Genomic DNA, 21,149 nt, shown 5'->3' with positions numbered 1-21,149 from the left:
GGTTTGACTCACCAAGGTGGAGATTGTTAGGATTTTGGCTTATCAAATATGTCCTAATTGGTTTAGGATTGTTTTATGAGACCTAGAGGTATACCGATTCTTGTCCTAGAAGGATTAGGAAAGAATTTCAATTTCCTTATTCAATTTGGGTTTGGATTTCTAGAAGTCTATTTGGATTTTGATAGTGTAATTTCCTAGTCCACTTAGAAATAGGAATTCAATCAGCTTTGGGACATGTAAGCCAACCCTATGTCTATAAATAGGGTGCGGCAAGGCTGATTTTTAAGAGAGAAATAAAACAGCCAGACAGCCAAGAGTTTTGAGATTAGTTTTAGGGTTTGCAAAAGTTCTGTAATCTCTATTATTAATCAAAGGAGCGGTAATTTCTCTACCTAGAGAAATCACAACTGGACGTAGGCAAAAGTTATGCTGAACCAGTATAATTCTTGTGTGTTTTTAAGTTTTCTAATATTTGCTAGTTTAGTTTATTATCATTGGTTACATCAAAGAACAAGGTCTAGTGTGCGGGTTTTTCAACATAGATCTATGTGATGATAATATCTATTATATGTACAGAAAGAGAAAGAAATTGAAGGTTGTCGCAACCAGTAACAGGTATTGGGCATACGTATTAGTTTCTAAACCACTTAGATTATAGCAGTCGGCGTCGTCCGAAAGCTAAATTTTTTCTGGGTTTAGAGGAGATACCGATGAGCTTTAAGTGTAAATTGTAAATAAGTTGGGAGATTGAGAGATGAGCCGAGGAGGGAGATAGGGAGAGCAGGAAGCAGGCAGCGTGGTGATTTTTTACGTATTGAGAGGGAGGGTCGGGAGATTGAAATGTTGTGTGAAGGAATAATCCAGACTAATGAAGAGGCAAGGCATCTCACTGTGCAGTTTAAGAAAAAGAATAAACAATAAAAAAATTGAAACATGTGTTTTCCTGTTCTTTCGCTGTGTTTAGTACCCACACCAATTAACTTTGATAAATTATCTTTACTATCCCATATCATTTCATAAAAAAAAGAAATGCATTTTTATCTTTACTATCGCAGAATCTGTTGATTTTATATGTTTAAGATAAATAAGAAAGGTTTGGTTGGATTGGTTTACAAGGAGAGAGGGATTGTTTGTCACGTAAAAGGAGAGTTTAACTCTCTTTCAATTCTATAACGTAAATCTGAATATTGTTATATTTTCAAGTCATATCTTATGTGATTAGTTTTTGTACATGGTATAAGTTAGTCAACGTACTGACACGAAGAAGACCATGTCATGCATTTCTACTTCTATTCCAATCCGATGTATATCAGACCGTTCCCGGTTCCCGCAACAACCTCTGGTGTGTCTTCTACAACTCCGACATCGACGAGCTAGATAGCTGCTTTGCCTGGTAAGATTTTTGTCCTCAATTTGAAATTGGTTGTTTAATTCCTGTTTATTTGCCAAGAAATCTTGAATATACCCATAACTTGCATCCCTCTTTCAGTTTTGAAATTTAAATTTTTAGGTATGAGGGGTTTCAAACAGGGGCTTAAATTGGGTTAGGGTTTTGTTCAATTTTAATTTCTTTTTTTCTGGTTTTAGTTTCAAATTTTGGCTTCAATCTCTCTACTTATCAAAATTTTCATGAAATTTAAATTTATTTTTCTAATTAGACTGCGTATGCCTTCAATTCTTTATTTAATTGTTCTGTTTGCGTTTAGGTGTGATGATCTAAATTTTATATGTTTGGAATTATTCACTCAACACTAATTTGTTACATTCAGGTCTCCACCCCACATTTAACAAGTTCAAATTCCATAGAAGTCGGTTCTGCAGATTGTGTCTGCAATTAGATCAGAGATGAACTGCTCTTTTGTTATCATGCATAAGATTGCTTTTGGGAAGGATCTAAAGCAGTTCCCTGTATGTTTACTCTCTGTATGTTTATTGCCATGTAGTTCTGTCTTTTCTAATTGATGTGTGTTCACATTACACTGCGATTCATGATGATGATTTAATTGTTTCTCGATTTGTAATTGTTTGCAAATATTGTGGCATATTTGTAATTGTATGGAGCTCACGTGGCTCCCGTTGGATTCAGTATGCTTGAGCTACTGCCAATCTATAGGTAAAGCTTAAATTTACATACAAATTTTTTATTTTTCTTGATTGGAATTTGGGCTTTTTATTCGTCCTTATCCCAAAGTTCTGTAATTTATGCAACTTTGATCGAAAGCCATGGTTTTTATTGCTGAAAATTGTTAACCTCAGTTAAGATATTCATTTGCTCATTAAAATGGCTTTTTGGGTTCCGTAACCTAACCTCCTGGCTCCTCTTTAACTCTAGAATCTTCAGAATATATGTGGGTTTTGCTTCGAATTTGATAAACCTCTCTGGGTTCGTGAGCTAATACAGTTTTTGGGTACTAAGCCGAAATTTTGTTGGATAGGAACCCATAAACAAGTATGAGGAAGTACGTGAATCATTACTCAGCAAGGGTGATTGTAGAGCGATATGGTACAAGAGTATAATTTGAAACCAGTTATGGTTGATTGGTAGTGGGGAATTGTAGAGGGGAGATGGTACACATGAGTATAATTGGAATGGATACAAGAGTCTCTTTTAGATGGTGCACGACCTTAAGCTAAAGCTACAGGCCTGTTTTATATAAATACATTTTTTTCACAAGCCCAGTGGATATCGAGAAAGCGTCATTGACCTAGTTAATTATTTTTTCAAGCTAACACACCGTGTAGGAGTAATTACACAACCGCAGGCGAATCAATCTCTTCAAAACGCGTTGCATCGTTACATGAAAAGGAGCCAGTAGTGATCATGTTCTTGAGACATGATTTTGACCTCAAGTACATGCGCCGCAACCGCTTCGTCAGCCAAATAAGAAACCGAATAGTTTCCAATATAGCGACTATGCCCAGCAAAGCAGTCCAAGTATGAACGGATATCATGTATAGGTGAAAGGTTGTATTTGTAGGTGTACCAGGGACGATCATAAACAGCGAAATTAGGTAGGTTTGTGCCAAGAATGTGAGAGTGACGCACATGGACATCGATAAGAGCCACGTGAACAACCGATTGTCAAGAGGAAATCCACTAACGAGCAAAAGGGTGACACTCAAAGAAGCAAGGAACGAGATGGTATTGTATGTTATGAAAACGGGGAAGTAATTGTCGGGATCATTAGGTGGGTTAGGTGGGTTAACTGCGGCTTGAAATGTCATGGTCGAGATCATCGTAGCCACAACCATCAGCATGCCACGTGTCTCGACCACCCAATCACTCGGATGTCTCAACCATTTCATCAATTTTATCCAGCACCTCCTAGCCGGCGTTGATCCCTTCTCCGATGATGCTACTTGTTTGTGAAGCTTCTTTTTCTTCTTCACCCTTCTTGGATTCGGTGATACAACAGCAGCAGCGGCAACATCTGAGTTAGGCTTATCATTTTCATTATTTTCCCTTCTGATTAATACCGCGTCTATCAAAATCTGTTGAATTTCTAAGCTTCTGCTAAACTCATCTCTTGCAATGCTGCTGTACTCTAAGATATCTAACATGGTCAGAGACATCCCATTCACACCAATTGCTTCTGCTCTTATAGCATCAACGGAAAGCAGGTAACGTATACTCTGTAAACAATATATACACTTTATTAATTTGGTGGAAATTATGCTCCTAGGGGAACAAACAAAAGAAAGTGCACACATAACTTAGGATTAATCTCAGTTTACTACTTTGTATTTTTTTGTTTTTCAACATTTGATACATTAAGTTTTTTCTTCTCAATTTGGTAACTAATTAAAGTCATAATTATGGGACCATTCACAAATTTGTTAAGTTTTTCGTCAGAATCCTGTTAACTGATGACATAGCGACTATGTGGATAATGAATAGGCGCCTCATGTCAATATAGGCACACATGAATATTTAAAAAAATAATAATAATAATAAAAAACTGAATACCTACAAACCTAAAAACCTAAAAGGGTGAAGATCATTTAAAAGAAAAAGGAGGTCGTGCAGCTGACCATGAAGATCTCCGACGACCACCACGGTAGATTCCAGGCCTAACTGATCGACGTTGGCCTCTTTGTGGAGGATCTTGGATGTGCAGAGGACCAAGCTATCGACAACCTCTACGGGAAACACGTCGGGCAATTGGGTCGGGTCCAGATCTAGATGCCCAATAAAAAACGAACATGAGGTTCCTAACCCATTCGACACTGAGCTTTCCGTCGGCCGGCCAGCCAACTGAGGTTTTTGGATTAGGCCGTGGCGACGATGGGTTGTCTTCGAATTCGGAGTTGGTGACGGCGGAAGACGCCGAATCGATGACCGGCAATGATTCTGCTACTAATACTTCTTGCAACTTTTTGAGATGCAGATGGACCGGGAAGGGATCCCCATATGCAGCACAAAAAAGGAGTGGAGTCACTCCACAGCCGGCTCATGTGCAGTCGAAGGGAGAGAGATAGAGGCTCAAATTTGCTCTGCAATTCCTCCTCAATGTTTATCAGATAACTTAGTTTTTAATTTTTTTTATTATTTTTTTATATGTGACACTTAGGGACTTGGATTGTCTGCCCTTCCATTTCGGTGTGCTCTCCTGTTTTGTGCGGTCACGGTTAAGCCACATCAATATTTTATATTGTTTTTTTATAAAAATAATAAAACAAAAAGAAATAATAATATAAAATGTTAACGTGGCTTAACCGTGACCACATAAACAGGAGGGCACGAGGAGGGCACCGAAATGGGAGGGGCAGACAATCCAAGTCCGACACTTAGTCATAGTTCATGTGGGTGCTGCGTCAGATTTTGTCGGAAACTTAATGAATGTATAAAAGTATTACATAATTATGATTTTATGTATCTACTTAAAACGAAAAAACTTCATTATCCCCATAAACTATATATAAAGGGGAACAAAAAATGAAAATTTACACGGGAACATATATTATATACCCACCCAGCATCATCATTTCTTCATCCACTTTTTGATGATACTTTTAATGATAATTTTAATTTTTTGCAAAATGACTTATAAGGCTATATTTAACTATTTTATACTCTTGTTTTTGTATTAAATTTTGAAAATAGAAGGAACAAAAATATGAACCCAACAAGTTGAAACCACCGCACGCACATAGCACCAACCAAGTTTAAACCACCGTTTTCCTCATCTCTTATGTCAATTACTTCCCGTCCATTCGAAATCTTTATCAAACACCATAGACCTATTACAATTACCTTAAGAAACCTTACTCTTTTTCTTTTTTCTCTCATACCCATTTATAGATTCGGCAATTTGTGTGGAACTGTGCTGAGTTCATCTAATTGACGTGGTTTTGATACCCTTCTTCTATGATTAGTCCTCTACTTGAGTTGTAATTGCAGAGAGTTACTATGAGGTCGACCGAGGATGTTGCTCATCCTCATAGACTTGGGTTTTTCTTTTTTACCTTTTGAGTGGGGTGGAAAAAATAAGGTGGGATGAGTCTAGCAGCTCTCTAATTAATATAGTAAAAACATAAGAATATTCAGTATAGAAAATGGAAAGGCTAAATCGCGAAAATGGTTCCTGAGATTTGCATAACTTCTCATTTTGGTCTCTGAGATTTCAAATCAATAGAAGTGGTCCATGAGATTGTCCACCATCCATCATTTTGGTCATTCCGTTAAAAACTCCGTTGAGTGTCCCGGAACTCTTGGCCGGAAGTTTGAACAATTTCAAAGCTTCGTAACTCAATCGTTTCTTAACCAAATTCGACCCATAATATATCAAAATGAAGATAGGAAAGTGTAGAATAAGATTATACATATTTGGAAGCCTAATGGTTGCTGGAGATGGTTGGAAAATAGCCTGAAAATGGACTGGTCCGAGGGAAAACTGAAAAACTCGCCAAAAACTGGGTAAACTTTAAACGTTCATAACTTCTTCAATACTCAACGAAATCAAGTGATTCAAAAACGAAAATCATACTTCTCAACGAGAAGAAGAGAATGGAACCTTTGTTTGATGGCTAAATCGCCATAGTTTGGCCGAAAAACGGCTCGAAAGTGTCTAACTCAAGACCAAGACAGCCACTTTCGAGCCGTTTTCCGTCCAAACCACGGTGAGTTAGCCGGTGAAAAAGATACCATTCTATTTGTCTCATTGAGAAGTATGATTTTCTTTTTTGAATCACTTGATTTCGTTGAGTATTGAAGAAGTTATGAACGTTTAAAATTTACCCAGTTTCTGGCGAGTTTTTCAGTTTTTCCTCAGACCAGTCAACTTTGAGGTTATTTTTCGGCATCTCTGGAAATCATTGGTCTTCCAAATAGGTATAATCTTATTCTGCACTTTCCTATCTTTATTTTGATATATTATGAGTCTAATTTGGTTAAAAAACGATTGAGTTACGAAGCTTTGAAAATTGCCCAAACTTCCGGCCAAGAGTTTCGGGACACTTAACGAAGTTTTTAACGGAAGGACGAAAAATGATGGATGGTGGACAATCTTAGGACCACTTCTATTGATTTGAAATCTTAGGGATCGAAGTGATATGTTATACAAACTTAGGGACCATTTTCGCGATTTAGCCAAATGGAAATATATATATATATATATATATATATATATATATGTACCTTAATTTGCCTTAGCATCAATGCTAAGTGCAGGATGGTCACACTCCCATCATTGCAGCCAGCTCTTGAGTTGAGGAACTCACCATTGCTGTCGTCCCTTTCAACCAAGAATTTCAAGCACTCTAACTGGTTGTGTATAATACACAAGTGCAAAACTGTTTCTTTCGATCTGTTTTCAACTTTGACATAAATGGACTCAGGCTTTTTATCAATCAACTTCTGGAGCACCTCAACTTCTCCATTCATGGCTGCATAGTGAAGAGGGATTCTTCCCTTTTCATCATAACGCAAGCACGCATCAGCATACACAGATAACAAAGCTTCGACGGTCTCCTTGTGGCCCTCAGCAGAAGCCAAGTGTAGGGGCGTGCGTCCATCGGCGTCCACCCGCTCTGCAAGTTTGGGATTGTTAGTGCAAAGGGCTTTGGTAAACTCAGCATGTCCGAGCAAAGCCGGTACATGCAAGGGGGTTCCGGTTTTACCGGTCTGCAGGGATACTTTCCTTAGAATGTATGGGTCTTTTTCGATCAATCTGTTTAAGTACTCTACACTCCCAGCCCGTGATGCCTCGTACACTTCTTCTTCATCATGCCGTCTGATCTCCATTATCTCTCTCTCTCTCTCTCTCTCTCTCAACTTTGCTTCACTTAGAAAAAAATTTGAGAGAGCGATTATTTATAATAGCGAACAAAAGGTCTTTTTCGTTGTTAGAAGAGCACTTGTAAAAGTATTTCCAATAATGCTAGTTAAATTTTTGTTATTGTAGCTAATTAAATGACTCAAATGTTAATTTGGCTAGCCACCACTTTCAACAATATTAGCTATTTTAACTTATGGTAAAATATTTCTAAATCTTGGGGTAATGCTAGGGTGACCAACTATTTAAAGCAAATTTTATAAATCATATGACGTAGTTGTTAATTATTAGATTATTATTTAAGTGTTAATTAACATGCTTATTTTCTATTAGCGACATCTCATATATTTTACAAACTTGATTTAAAAAGTTAGTGTACCTAACATTACCCCTAAACTTAACAATCCAGTTAAGTCCATATTCTCCTCTAGCTAAATTTAGCTAGCTATTTTTTCTGCATTGTTTTGTTAAAGTAGCCAAACAATCTCATTTATCTAGGTTGTTAGAGATGCTCTAACCCTTCCAAATATATTTTTTTATAACACCCAGCCTAAGGTGATTCTTGCATGCTCACATGACTTAATACGTGTAGCTATTTCAGAGGCAATTACAAAAAGACTCTTTAAGGTGATTTGCGTATACCCGCATATGGAATGATGCTAAATTTCTAACTGTTGAGGCTTGTATGGAGCTTTCAAATTATGGACGACCAAGACCAGTCCCCATCCTGGATGCAAGGTGCAATAATCTGATACGTACACGCAGCAAAATTATTAGTGCGGCCGGAGAAATTTGTATATAAAACAAGCACTACAAGAACTTTGGCTATAAGCCACCCATTTCATTTGGTGGCTATTGTCTGCCACTGCAAACCTCTATGGCCACCAAACATCCACTAAACTAGAGAGTGCGGCCTATGTAGAGGACTCTGTTGTAACAATGGCTACCAATATTGCATTGGTGGGTATGTGAATAGTACAACATTTTTATATTTTATAATTATTTCTAAAATTCAAAATATGTCATTGTCTCTCTTGTTAGTGGCACTACTACAAAATAGGGCTTTCATGACACTTGGTAAAAGTTTTAATGACATTCTTTTATTAAAAATGTTATTAAAGTAATATTATGACGCAATTAAAAAAAATGTGCGGAGGTTTTTTTTGTTTTTTTGTTCAATATGCGGAAGATTTTAAAAGGAAAAGTGGAAGATTTATCCCTTAAATCTCTCAAGCAGTTATAGATTATTTCTTTTTAACGCCACTACGCTTGAGAAGCACGTTGTTTATCAACTGCGCAAGGTTGGGAAGTTCGGTGAGATCTTTACCAAGTTTACAGGAGGTCTGGCAAGGAGATTGAGAAGGAGACAAAGTTCTTGAAGAACGGAGATGTAGTTACGGTGAAGATGCTTCAGACCAAGCCCATGGTTGTGGAGACATTTTTTGAGTACCCTCCATTAGGTCACTTTGCTGTTCGTGGCATGCACCAGACTGTTGCTATTGGTGTTATCAAGAGTGTTGAGAAGAAGGATCCCAGCGGTGCCAAGGTCACCAAGTCTGCTGCCAAGAAGAAGTGAACCATTGTCAGTACTCAAATTTTCACTCACGCAAACTTATGCTTTTATGATACAAACTCTTATCTTAGTTGTGTGGTTTTAATTGGTTTAGTCAGTTTAGTTTGTAGTTGTTTCAATTCTGGTCTGATGTCTTCATTCTTGAGTGTCCGATCCCAGAATTGGGTTCTGGATAGTCGGTGGTGACGCATCTGGTTTATGCTTAAAAGAGTAGGTTTGTCTTCATTATTCATATTTAATAGACTGATATTTGCAGGATTCGTAAAGCAAGCAGAGGCAATCTTATGGATTGGTATTTAAGAGAGTAGGTTTGTCTAGAGGATTTTTATATGCTTTTGAAAATTGTTCTTGGATTTTTTTTATATGAATCATGACAGGTTTTTCAAAATCAAAATTTTGTTCAGTGATGATGACAAACATCACTCCAAAGGTACACTCTCCCTCCCTCTCTCTGCATGTGTGTTGCTTTTTTCTGTCACTCATCTTCAATTTGGTCATAGGAATAATTTCGTATCCTGCTCATTCAATCTATAATCTTATAAATTTTATGTTTATTTTTTTAGTTCAATTATTGAGATGATAAGTTGTAGCACCACAAGTTCGATCTCAGCTAGTATGCTACAGACTTGCCCTCCACCCAGACCTCATAAAAATTGCATTAGGTTTAGGCTTTGCTTTCAAGTCTTGGATAAATATGTGTTTATTCTATTTTTATTTAACCTCTAATTTAAACTGCAAATTGAACCACTAATTTACGGTTTCTATTTAGTTGTGCACAAATCAAGAAGAACGAGGACAAGGGAGACAGGAAGATCCACGGTGATCAACAAAGAGTTTTTCTTTTTGTTTTTCTGTTGTCTTATGGTAAGGATCCTCGCATTCAATTTATTTATTTTTTGCAGGAGCAGTTTGAAGGATAAAAGCTACATACACTCAACAGGAAATTGATGCATTAAGAATAAAGTGGGCTGAGTATGTTCATGAATACATCCCAATAGATGAAACACTAGATTAGCTAGTTTGTGAAATTTTAAATTAAGTGAACTTATAGTTTTATTTTAGTAGGAAAGCTCTACACATTATATTGTCTTTTGTAATACTTTGGTGGTGGGTGAATTACAAATTTATGAAGCAATATTATATTATTTGAGGTAAATATCTTACTTCTTGGATGAATTATGTAAGTCTTGTTTTCAAATTAAAAATACATTATGTTGATGCACAAAACCAGATGGTCTTGGAACAACGTAAATCCGACCGTGAATCTGCATAAAATGTAAATGACACAAGAGTTATCGTGGTTCACCCCAAGGTTTGGGCTACGTCCACACTGATTATGTATTTATTTCTCTGAGAAGTGAGGGAGAGAGAGAGCTCTAAGAGTGAGAGCGTTGAGAGAAGCTTCAGAAATGGCCTCTGAGGGTGAGAATGAGCCTCCCCTAATTGTTAGGATGAGGAGTCCTTTTATAGAATAAGGACTCCTCACTTATTACATATTTGCCCCTTCCTTTATCCCATAATTACATTTAAGTCCCCTGAGTATTTGTACGAGATCTAAATACGAGGCCCTAAATATGGTATAAACAGTAGTCCCCCAAGTCTTCAGTCAAGAGAGTCTTTTGGCTGGAGACTTGAAATTCAGTCCATGTGTGGGCCGAAGTAACTAGATGTCGTCTTGAACTGATGCTCGATATGAGGCGGTGCTCAATCTGAAATGATGCTCAACTGTCACATGTTGTGAGGCCGCTTTGCTTGTAGCTTATGTTGCCTTGGTTGGCTTGGCTTGTGGCGTTTGAAGGTGAAGGAGTCCCTTTTATAGAATAAGGGATCGCTCCTCAATACATAAATCATGGGTGATCTTCAATGAAAGTGAGGGAGTCCCTTTTATAGAATAAGGGTTCGCTCCTTTAATACATAAATAATGGGCTAGAGTCCCCCAAGTATTTTTCATGAGGCCCAGTTGAGGCCCAATATATGGTACATAATGTAGTCCCCCAAGTCTTCGGTCAATAGAGTCTGTTGGCTGAAGACTTCAAATTGAATCCTTGTATGGGCCGAAGTGGCGGTTGTTCGGATGTGGTATTTGTATACCTTGCACTGAAGCTTTGTAAGTGAAGCTTTGCAAGTGAAGCTTTGAAGCTAGAGCTCTGTAAATGAAGCTTTCGAAACTGGAGCTTTTGTAAATGAAGCTTTTAAATCTAGAGCTCTGGTGAATGAAGTCTTTGAAGCTGATTTGACATGAGTGATGCTCATGGATGTTTATGTTGATTGACATGAGTGATGCTCATGGATGTTGACATGAGTGATGCTCATAGATGTTGACATGAGTGATGCTCATGAACGTTTATGTATGATTGGATGAGTGATGTTCATGAATGTTTATGTATGATTGAATGAGTGATGCTCATGAATGTTTATGTATGATTGACATGAGTAATGTTCATGTATGATTTGAAGTACTGGGCGTACTTTTGATCCCCTGGTTGGTGCTATTTCGGGCTTATGAGCCTTCGCCCTTCACAACATGCCAACCCATTTATTTTGGGCTTTGCAGTTTTTTTTTTTTTTTTTTTTTTTTTTTTTTTTACCCTCTGATGGGGTTTATACAGATGTCTCCGAAAGATAATAAATTACATCATTCGGGTGGGGTGTTTATTACTTGTTTTTGCACTGTTTTTCTGCTGCACTCTCTTCTTCTTTTCTCTTTTTCTTTTCTGCTTTACTTTTGCTTTTGTTTTTGTCTTCTTTTCTCTTTTGCAGATGGCAGACAAGGAATTATAAGTACATTCATCTTATCTCCGCTTTTGCACGATCCCTCATGATCACAGCCTCCACCACCTCCCCATTCTTCATATTTTATTTATGGCTGATGAGCTCCAGGGTGAAATCTCCTGTATGGAGACAATTTGTACATGCTGCCTTTTAGAATAGTCCACGTTGAATCTCCTTTTTGGTGCTGTTTTGCTTTTACTTTTTCTTTTCCTTTATGCTTTTCCTTTCTGCATGGTCCACGAGTCCCTCACAATTATCTCTGGTCTTCCGCAATTATACCTGTCCACCCATGTTCTTTGGCCTTTGGAAAACATCTGACTTTAAGCTTTTAATTGCCATTGCTTTTTCTTGCTTTTCTCTAGGAGGACAGCTGCTTGGACAGACACCACCCATATGCTTTTCTTTATCTCTCCACTCATTCTCTTTCTGTAATTTCTGAGTGGGTCTCTCAAATCTAATGGCGATCTGCTTTGCTCCTCTATCCACCTCCTTCGCAGGCAGTGGATGCCAGCTAAAGGCACGTGAGGTTTTGTGGTGTTTTCCAAGGCCCAAACCCAAAGGAAACATTTTCACATGCAAACCAATCGCAATTTCGCCGTTCGTGCCGAGTACAGTGATGACATTAGAGGCGGCGGCGGTGGTGCTGATTTGGTCGTTGGTTCCCGTCACTGACAACTTTAGGCCCAAACACATGGACTGATTACAGTTTCCAGGTTGTGGGTATCCTTGATTAGGATTATTCCACTGATTTGGGCTTTTGGGTCGCTGAAAATTAGGGCTCGGAGGAGGAGGATTCACCTGGTGAGGAATGATGCTCTCCATCTGAAGAGGTGAGGAATGCCAAAACAAAGTAGACCCTCTTTTCTAAGCCGCCGACGAGACCCTCGAGTGCTGCGGCGAGACAGAGTCGGACCTCTGGTGCTATCACCTCTAGGTTGAATTTACGGCGGATGGCAGTGAATATGGCAAGCAGTGATTTGCTAACGTCCTAGGAGCAGATCCAAGTCTCTCCGCATTGCTTCCATATAACACACAATGAGCCACACTTCCCAGAAGAACTTAAAGATCGCTGCTACATGATTCATCATTACGGCCAAGACAAGCAAGGATGCTGGAGTTCGTGCGACAGTCTCCTGATCCTGACAGACTCCGTCCGTTTGTAAGCCTACTCGGACTCGGCTCGGAAAAGAAGAAATCAGCCTCAGCCGTCTCGGACGAGATCATGTTCTCCGATTCCTTGCTATCAACATCCACGTTGGCAGTCGCCTCAGACTGGTGACTCAGCGATGATTCGTGACTCATCGATCGGTTGAATTTGTCGGCAAAGCAACCAGTCCAACTAGTGAACAGTGTACCCATCTGCCCTGTTTTCATATGCGATTTGAGAGAGAGAGGCTGTGACTGTTTTTCTGTGTGGGTTAGTGATAGGAGAGAGAAAGAAGGAATGTGACTCTGTTTCCATCGATTTTGCAGTGACTATGCAGGTGTTCAGTTCTTGGGTTTCTGCAGATTTTGCAGATCCACAGTGGAAGTGAAAAAATGAAAGAGAGCCGACACAACTTTTCGTATCGATTCCCACAGACGGCGCCAAATGTTGATGCACAAAACCGGATGGTCTTGGAACAACGTAAATCCGACCGTGAATCTGCATAAAATGTAAATGACACAAGAGTTATCGTGGTTCACCCCAAGGTTTGGGCTACGTCCACACTGATTATGTATTTATTTCTCTGAGAAGTGAGGGAGAGAGAGAGCTCTAAGAGTGAGAGCGTTGAGAGAAGCTTCAGAAATGGCCTCTGAGGGTGAGAATGAGCCTCCCCTAATTGTTAGGATGAGGAGTCCTTTTATAGAATAAGGACTCCTCACTTATTACATATTTGCCCCTTCCTTTATCCCATAATTACATTTAAGTCCCCTGAGTATTTGTACGAGATGGTCTTTGAGGGTGAGAATGAGCCTCCCCTAATTGTTAGGATGAGGAGTCCTTTTATAGAATAAGGACTCCTCACTTATTACATATTTGCCCCTTCCTTTATCCCATAATTACATTTAAGTCCCCTGAGTATTTGTACGAGATCTAAATACGAGGCCCTAAATATGGTATAAACACATTACATATGTCATCAAACATATTTCAGGACATGCATTGAATGGTTTATGACAAGCTTTGTGTGTCATTGCTAATATTCAATGACGCTGTAGTCCTATAGACATGACGCTATACATATGTCATGTTTAATATATCATGATGCTCATTTCTCAGTTTATGACACATATTCCGCGTCTCAAATTAAAATAGATGACACACTTTTTTAATTCAATGACACTTGTTAGGTGTCTCTAAAAGCTATACATGACACTGTGTGTATGTCATAATTAGTATACTATGACACTCATTCCTCTGTTTATGACACTTATTCCGCGTCTTAAATGGTAGTAGATAACACAAGTTCTTAATTCAATGACGCTTGTTAGGCGTCTTTAAAAGTAATACATGACACTCTTTCAATGTCATTAAAAATATCTTTAATGACACCCACAAAGATGATGCTAAACCCTTGCGTCATTAAACTTTTAATATGACCCATAAACTGTGTCATGTATGTAAAAATTTGTAGTAGTGTGGCTAGATTTGAGACTAACATTGGTGGCTTTCATACTCATACACCCACCAATCCTATGTGTCTGACTTTTAAAGTATAGGCACCAACAATGGTGTGAATCTATAGCATTCCAAATGGCCTTTATGTTCGAATTGTATTACATGGCTGTTAAATCATAGCTCTGCACTATATTAAAACTCATTTTCTTAATATAAACTTCACATTGATTTTAAATTTGCGAAATGATTCACATTGACAACCAACCACACTTTATTACCGATGCTTTTAGGTTGTTTTTCAAGGTTTTGCAATGAAATAACTTTTTTTTATCCTAAAGAAATTGAAGAGATGATAACAACTATATCAGAACTAACTTTTGTATGCAGAGCAGGTATAACACTGAAAAAAATGAGAGCAAAAATCTTTATATTTTCCAGACCTTTATGATAGGTGACTGACTTCACCATTCTGAATGATAGAATTATGACCACAGATTAGTATGTCAAATCAATAACTAGCATAAATTAGTCGGTGCTTTTGTGATGGACAAGGATTGTCTGCCCTCCACTTCCGATGCCCTCTTCATGCTTTCCTGTTTGTGTGGTCACGGTTAAATCACGTCAACATTTTATATTACTATTTATTTTTGTCTTATTATATCTATAAAAAAACAATATAAAATGTTGATATGACTTAACCTTGACAACACAAAATAAGAGGACACGAGAAGGACACCGAAAGTGGAGGGCAGACAATCCTTGTCCTTTTGTGATTTATTTGCTTTTGGATTGTCGATTTGGTTCAAATTTTTTGGGTTGCATTTTGTGGTTTTTGCCTAATTGTTATTTAATTAGTTTTCTTTTCTTTTGTTTTTATTTGGATAGGTGCTGTTGTCAAATTTTGTGCATCTCTTTTTAGAAGTAACCCATATGTGCGTTGTACAGGTTAGCCGTATACTCACTTTTTTATAAACTATGCATAGTATTTGTTAAATACTGTGACATTTTAAAGTCTTTGCTTTCTTGACCCTGATATGATACTGTTTATTCGCTTTATTTAATTAATTTAGGTATGATGGAAAATTTTAAATTTGCTTTATGCGTGTTTCATTTTTTTTCTTCTCAGGTGTCAATCTATCGGTTTTTGGCTGGTGTAGCTATCGATTTGTTCTTTGGATTTTACAATTTCTACACATGATGCAAAAAAGAACTAGGAATAACAAAAGGAATCAGATGCTACAAAATGATAGAAATTTTGGCACTCCAATTGGGATTGAAGTGTTTACTGAAAATGTTTGTCATACTAATGATGAGCATATGTTACCCGAAAGCCTTACATTTGCCGAACAAAGTTTTGTGATGCAACAAGAGTGCGATTCTCACGCTTCAGATATAGATGGCCTTAAAAAAAATTTTGAAGCCCAAAACAAAAGACAAACAAAAAAAAATAAAAAAATTTCACATCCTGCAGCAATATGAATACAGCTGAAGCAACTGTAGATGAGATCGAATTTGACAATTTTAATCAGATGGATGGGGGTGGTCAAGCCTTCTTTCAGAGAAGCAGGGTAAGTATGTCATCTTTTTCGCTTACAGTTTTTCTATTAACTTATAATTGTTTTGTTCTATTACTGATAGGTTACATTTGTTTTATTATATTACTTAAATTCAGTTATAGTAGTTTCCCTTTCATACAATTTAATCCAACTTAAATATTAGTCGACTTTGAGTAGGTCCTAATAATCCAACACGTAAATACGTAATAATCCCACCTTTAACTTACATATTTGTTACAATCCTTTTGTTTTGTAGAAATATCAAGTACAAAGTAGACAATTTATTCTTCATTACGAACATTTAGTTCAATCCAAAACTAAAGAACATTACTATCTTGACTTATGTATCCGAAGCTAATGTAACATTGAATATTTTCTTTTCCAAAATTAGATTTGGATGCTACTTAAATGTAGGAGATTGAAAAAAGATATTCAGTTGTTGTTGGCCTAAGTTTGGACAAATTTTAATTTTGATACACACATGCACACTTCTATATACTAACAATATGTATATTTTACTTTCACGTTTGCAATACAATGAGCGTATTTCGATCCACCATTTGGAATATTTTTACTCGAACAAGTAGATTAGAAACCGAATGCGATGAAATTGGAAACCCAAGGTAAATGGATCTCATAATCAATTTGGTGGTTTCCAGTGCATATTGCTTTGCTTAAAGGGTCAGAAAATCATTTCATTATACTATCTATATTCAGTTATAATACTTTCACTTGCATACGATGCAATGAAACAGAATATTAGTTGAACTAGAAACGATTCTAATTATCCAAACATCAGGTTGGGTGCCACTTTAAATGTAGGAAAATTGAAAAAAAGGATCCTCAGTTGCTGTTTTTGGATTTGAAAATGTTGGCTTCACTATAAGTTAGAACAAACTTTAATTTCGATACGTAGATGCGCACATTTACATACTAACAATGTACATCTTACATTTGCGATTCACTATTTGAAACCTTTTCAGTCGAACAAGAAGATTAGAGTCCAAATATGAAGATTTTGAGACCCAAAGTAATCGGATCTCATGATCGAATTGGATGGTGAGAAAATCGTTCAGTTATACTATCTATGTCAACTTCTCCATTCATGGCTGCATAGTGAAGAGGGATTCTTCCCTTTTCATCACAACGCAAGCACGCATCAACATACACAGATAACAAAGCTTCGACAGTCTCCTTGTGGCCTTCAGCAGAAGCCAAGTGCAGGGGCGTGCGTCCATCGGCATCCACCCGCTCTGCAAGTTTGGGATTTTTAGTGCAAAGGGCTTTGGTAAACTCAGCGTGTCCGAGCAAGGCCGATACATGCAAGGGGGTTCCGGTCCGTGATGCCTCGTACACTTGTTCTTCATCATGCCATCTGATGTCCATTATCTCTCTCTCTCTCTCTCTCTCTCTCTCTCTCTCTCTGTCTGAACTTTGCTTCACTTAGAAAATTTTTTAGAGAGCAATTATTTATAATAGCGAACAAAACGTCTTTTTGGTTGTTAGAAGAGCACTTCCAAAAGTATTTCCAATAATGCTAGTTAAATTTTTGTCATTGTAGCTAATTAAATGACTCAAATGTTAATTTGGCTAGCCACCACTTCCAATAATATTAGCTATTTTAACGTATGGTAAAATATTTCTAAATCTTGGGGTAATGCTAGGGTGACCATCTATTTAGATCAACTTTTATAAATTATATGACTTGGTTGTTAATTATTAGATTATTATCTAATTATTAATTAACTTGTCTATTTCCTATTGTTAACATATCACATATTTTACAAATTTGATTTTAAAAATTAAGTTGCCTAACATTACCCCTAAACTTATCCAGTTAAGTCCATATTCTCCTCTTGCTAAATTTAGCTAGCTATTTTTTCTGCATTTTTTGTTAAAGTAGCCAAAAAATCTCATTCATCTAGGTTGTTAGAGATTGTATAACCCTTCCAAAAAATAATTTTTTTTATAACACCCAGCCTAAGGTGATTCATGCTCACATGACTTAATACGTGTAGCTATTTCAGAGGCAATTACAAAAAGACTCTTTAAGGTGATTCACTGATGCTAAATTTCTAACTGTTAAAGCTTGTGTGGAGCTTTTAAATTATGGACGATCAAGACCAGTCCCCATCCAGCATTCAAGGTGCCATAATCTGATACCTCTCACTTTCAGATTATGGACAAACAAGACCAGTCTCCATCCTACATGCATGCTGGTAGCACTGAGAGCATCTCTAATGGTGTTCTCTATTTTGTCCTTGCAATCGAATAAATGTCCGAAGCCTTCCAATGGGTTAGAAAATCGACAGGACATGGTATAATAAAAATTCCCACAAATAAGGATCGGTAAGGCCATCTCCAATAGATGGCTGGCTAGAGAGCTTGTTTTAGCCCTCTGGCCCTCCAAGATTCTCCAAGATATTAATATTTTAATGAACAGTACATGGCCATATTTACCTCGGTCTCCAAACGAGGGCCAGAGGGCTCGTTTTAGCCATTTCACAAAAAACCGTCTCCAATCGAGGGCCAAAGGGCCATAGGGCCAAACATAATTTATTATTTAAAAACTACAACTTAAATTCAAATCCAACGGCTAAGTGACGTCAGCATGACGTTAGCTAGCCGTTGGATTTGATTTTTTTTTTGCTATAAATAGGGTGGATATTGGGATATAATTCACACAACTTTGAATTCAATCTCTTTCAATTCAAGTTTGCAATGAATTCCAACTTTGGATCCTCTTCAGATTCCAATTGGGGGTCCTCATCCAATTCCAAAAGAGAAGCAAAATGGGCGCAAATGAGACGAGAAGATGAGGAGTCTGATGAAGAAGTTCAAGTAAGGCGTAATAAACAAAACATAGCAGCAGCCATGGCTGCGGCCATGGTGTGTCAGCCAACTGAGGAACAACCTCAATGGGGTGGCTCTATTGCTGGTCGCTTTTACAAACCACAAAACAGAGCGATGACGCATGCCAATCTGATGAACAACTACTTCGACCCCAACTCGGTGTACACAGAAAAGGATTTCAGACGTCGCTTCCGGATGAGGCGTCATGTATTCGAGCGTTTACTTTGTGATGTCCAGCAGGTCAATCCGTACTTTCGACAGAAGCGGGACAGAGCAGGCCGCCCTAGTTTCTCACCTCATCAGAAGGTTACTGTTGCACTCCGAATGATGGCTTATGGCTCCCCAGCTGATTCGATTGATGAAACCCATGGTATGTATGAGTCTACATGCCTTGATACTCTTCAAGAATTTTGTGACACAATTGTTCAGCTTTAAAAAGACGAGTACCTCCGCGAGCCAAATCAAGAAGATCTGAATCGGCTCCTTCGCAAAGCTGAAGACCGTGGGTTTCCGGGCATGATAGGGTCATTAGACTGCATGCATTGAGATTGGAAGAACTGTCCCACCGGATGGCTAGGAGGCTTTAGCGGAAGGTCGAGAAAGCCAACTGTTGTGTTAGATGCGGTTGCCTCATATGACACATGGATCTGGCATGCTTTCTTTAGAGTCCCTGAATTCCAAAATGACATTACAATTCTTGGGCATTCACCCCTCTTTAATAACTTAACGGAAGGTAAAACACCTTAACTTGACTACTACATCAACGACCGTCAATACAATATGGGGTATTACTTGGCAGATGACATCTATCCAAAGTGGGCGACACTTGTCCAAGCAATTCCAAACCCTAGGAATGACGCGGAAAAGTTGTTTACCTTACACCAAGAGGCATATCGGAAATATGTTGAGAGAGCTTTTGGTATTCTACAAGCACGGTGGAAGATCATCAGCGAACCGGCAAAAGGGTGGAGTCGAGAAAATTTGGACTCCATCATGATGTCTTGCATCATATTACACAATATGATAGTGGAGGATGAGCGAGATGGGTATATTGATGGAGAGTCCGATGACGACCAAGAAGATCGAAATAGGTCAAGAATGGCTTGTGCAAAAATATATGATGAGCCTAATTTGCCTTTCAATCCAAGAACTGGTAGTATCTCTATAGATGAGTACATGAGGCGCTATAGAATGATACGTTCTCGTGCCACAAACAAGTACCTACAACAAGATCTTGTTGCACATCTTTGGGCCCAAAGAAGCATGGAGTAGGCATTTACGTTTTATGTTTTTAAATGTTTTTAAAAATGTTGTTTAAGTTTCATGTTGTATAATTTTTATGTTGGTTAATGTTATTTAATGTTGTTTCATATTGTTTAATGTTGTTTCATGTTACTTAATTTAATTTAGGGAGTTTTAACAAAAAGCCCATGATACTGTTCACTTTAACGAAAAACCATATTTTTACACTAAAAAGTCAAACATTGTACTATTCACTTTACCATTTATTTTGTCCTTATCATTAAAACTCAAAGTTTTCAAGCTCTTTTCATTAGTTTTCCTTTTAATTTAATGTTGTATAATGGCTTAGGAAGTTATAGGAAAAAAAATAGAATTTAAAAAAAATATGAAACAAATTTTGTGAAATAGAAGTTATAGAAAAAAATATGAAACAATTTTTGTGAAATAGAAGTTAAAGGAAAAAAATGGAATTTAAAAAAAATATGAAACAAATTTTGTGAAATATAAGTTATAGGGAAAAAATGAAGGAAATTATTGAAAAATTGAAACAAATATTATAGATGAAGGAAATATTGGAAAATATATTGAAGGAAATATTGAGAAATATATTGAAGGAAATATTGAAAAATATTGAAGAAGGAAATATTGCAAATGAAGTGAAGAATTGAAAGAACTTTACAATGAAGCTCTGGGAGAGAGTCATTGAGCATAGATTGAGGCAAGAGACACGGGTTTCGGACAACCAATTCGGGTTCATGCCAGGGCGCTCAACCATGGAGGCAATCTATCTCTTACGAAGATTGATGGAAAGATATAGAGATGGGAAAAAGGATTTACACATGGTCTTTATAGATTTGGAAAAAGCGTATGATAGGGTCCCAAGAGACATTCTTTGGAGGATTTTAGAGAAGAAAGGAGTACGAGTAGCATATATCCAAGCTATAAAGGATATGTATGAAGGAGCAAAGACTGCCGTAAGAACTCATGAAGGACAAACCGAAAGCTTTCCCATAACTGTAGGATTACATCAAGGCTCATCCTTAAGTCCTTACCTTTTTACGTTGGTAATGGATGAGTTAACACGACATATTCAAGATGATATTCCTTGGTGTATGCTTTTCGCAGACGATATAGTGTTGATAGATGAAACTCAGGAAGGGGTAAATGCAAAGCTTAACCTTTGGAGAGAAGTGTTGGAATCTAAAGGTCTTCGCCTAAGCCGATCAAAGACAGAATATATGGAGTGCAAGTTCAGTGCAAATGGAGGCCAAAACGAG

The 21,149-nt window shown here is 37.6% G+C and overlaps 2 protein-coding genes and 1 long non-coding RNA gene across 6 annotated transcripts in view; 1 reads left to right on the top strand and 2 right to left on the bottom strand.

The window, feature by feature from the left end:
* The window catches only part of LOC126594470 (ankyrin repeat-containing protein NPR4-like), a 93,279-nt gene extending 86,010 nt beyond the window's left edge, over positions 1 to 7,269 (bottom strand). The window contains exons 1-2 of the mRNA XM_050260809.1: positions 6,638 to 7,269; positions 3,017 to 3,633 (exon numbers count right to left, since the gene is read on the bottom strand). Of these exons, the coding sequence (XP_050116766.1) occupies positions 3,017 to 3,633; positions 6,638 to 7,243 (1,223 nt within the window). The 5' untranslated portion in view covers positions 7,244 to 7,269. The remainder of the gene's footprint in view (positions 1 to 3,016; positions 3,634 to 6,637) is intronic.
* LOC126594459 (ankyrin repeat-containing protein BDA1-like) overlaps positions 1 to 21,149 on the bottom strand; it is a 152,002-nt gene that overhangs the window by 21,696 nt on the left and 109,157 nt on the right. For 2 of the 3 annotated variants that reach the window (XM_050260789.1, XM_050260792.1), the window contains exon 4: positions 2,553 to 2,845. The exons of the other annotated variant lie outside the window; for it this stretch is intronic. In XM_050260789.1, the coding sequence (XP_050116746.1) occupies positions 2,749 to 2,845 (97 nt within the window). In that variant the 3' untranslated portion in view covers positions 2,553 to 2,748. Of the gene's footprint in view, positions 1 to 2,552; positions 2,846 to 21,149 lie in introns of those variants that run through there. 3 annotated transcript variants of the gene reach the window in all.
* LOC126594504 (uncharacterized) lies at positions 8,773 to 9,992 on the top strand. Of its 2 annotated transcripts, none has more exons than XR_007613304.1 (2): positions 8,773 to 8,856; positions 9,104 to 9,992. It is a non-coding gene; the product is annotated as an uncharacterized LOC126594504 (long non-coding RNA). The 2 variants fall into 2 exon arrangements; XR_007613305.1 differs by having other exon boundaries at positions 8,797 to 8,856; positions 9,225 to 9,992.

This window comes from Malus sylvestris, chromosome 12 (genome assembly GCF_916048215.2).
Source record: "Malus sylvestris chromosome 12, drMalSylv7.2, whole genome shotgun sequence".
NCBI classification, from domain to species: Eukaryota; Viridiplantae; Streptophyta; class Magnoliopsida; order Rosales; family Rosaceae; genus Malus; species Malus sylvestris.
Note: the sequence above shows the minus strand (reverse complement) of the source record. Positions and strands in the feature narration are given on the sequence as shown.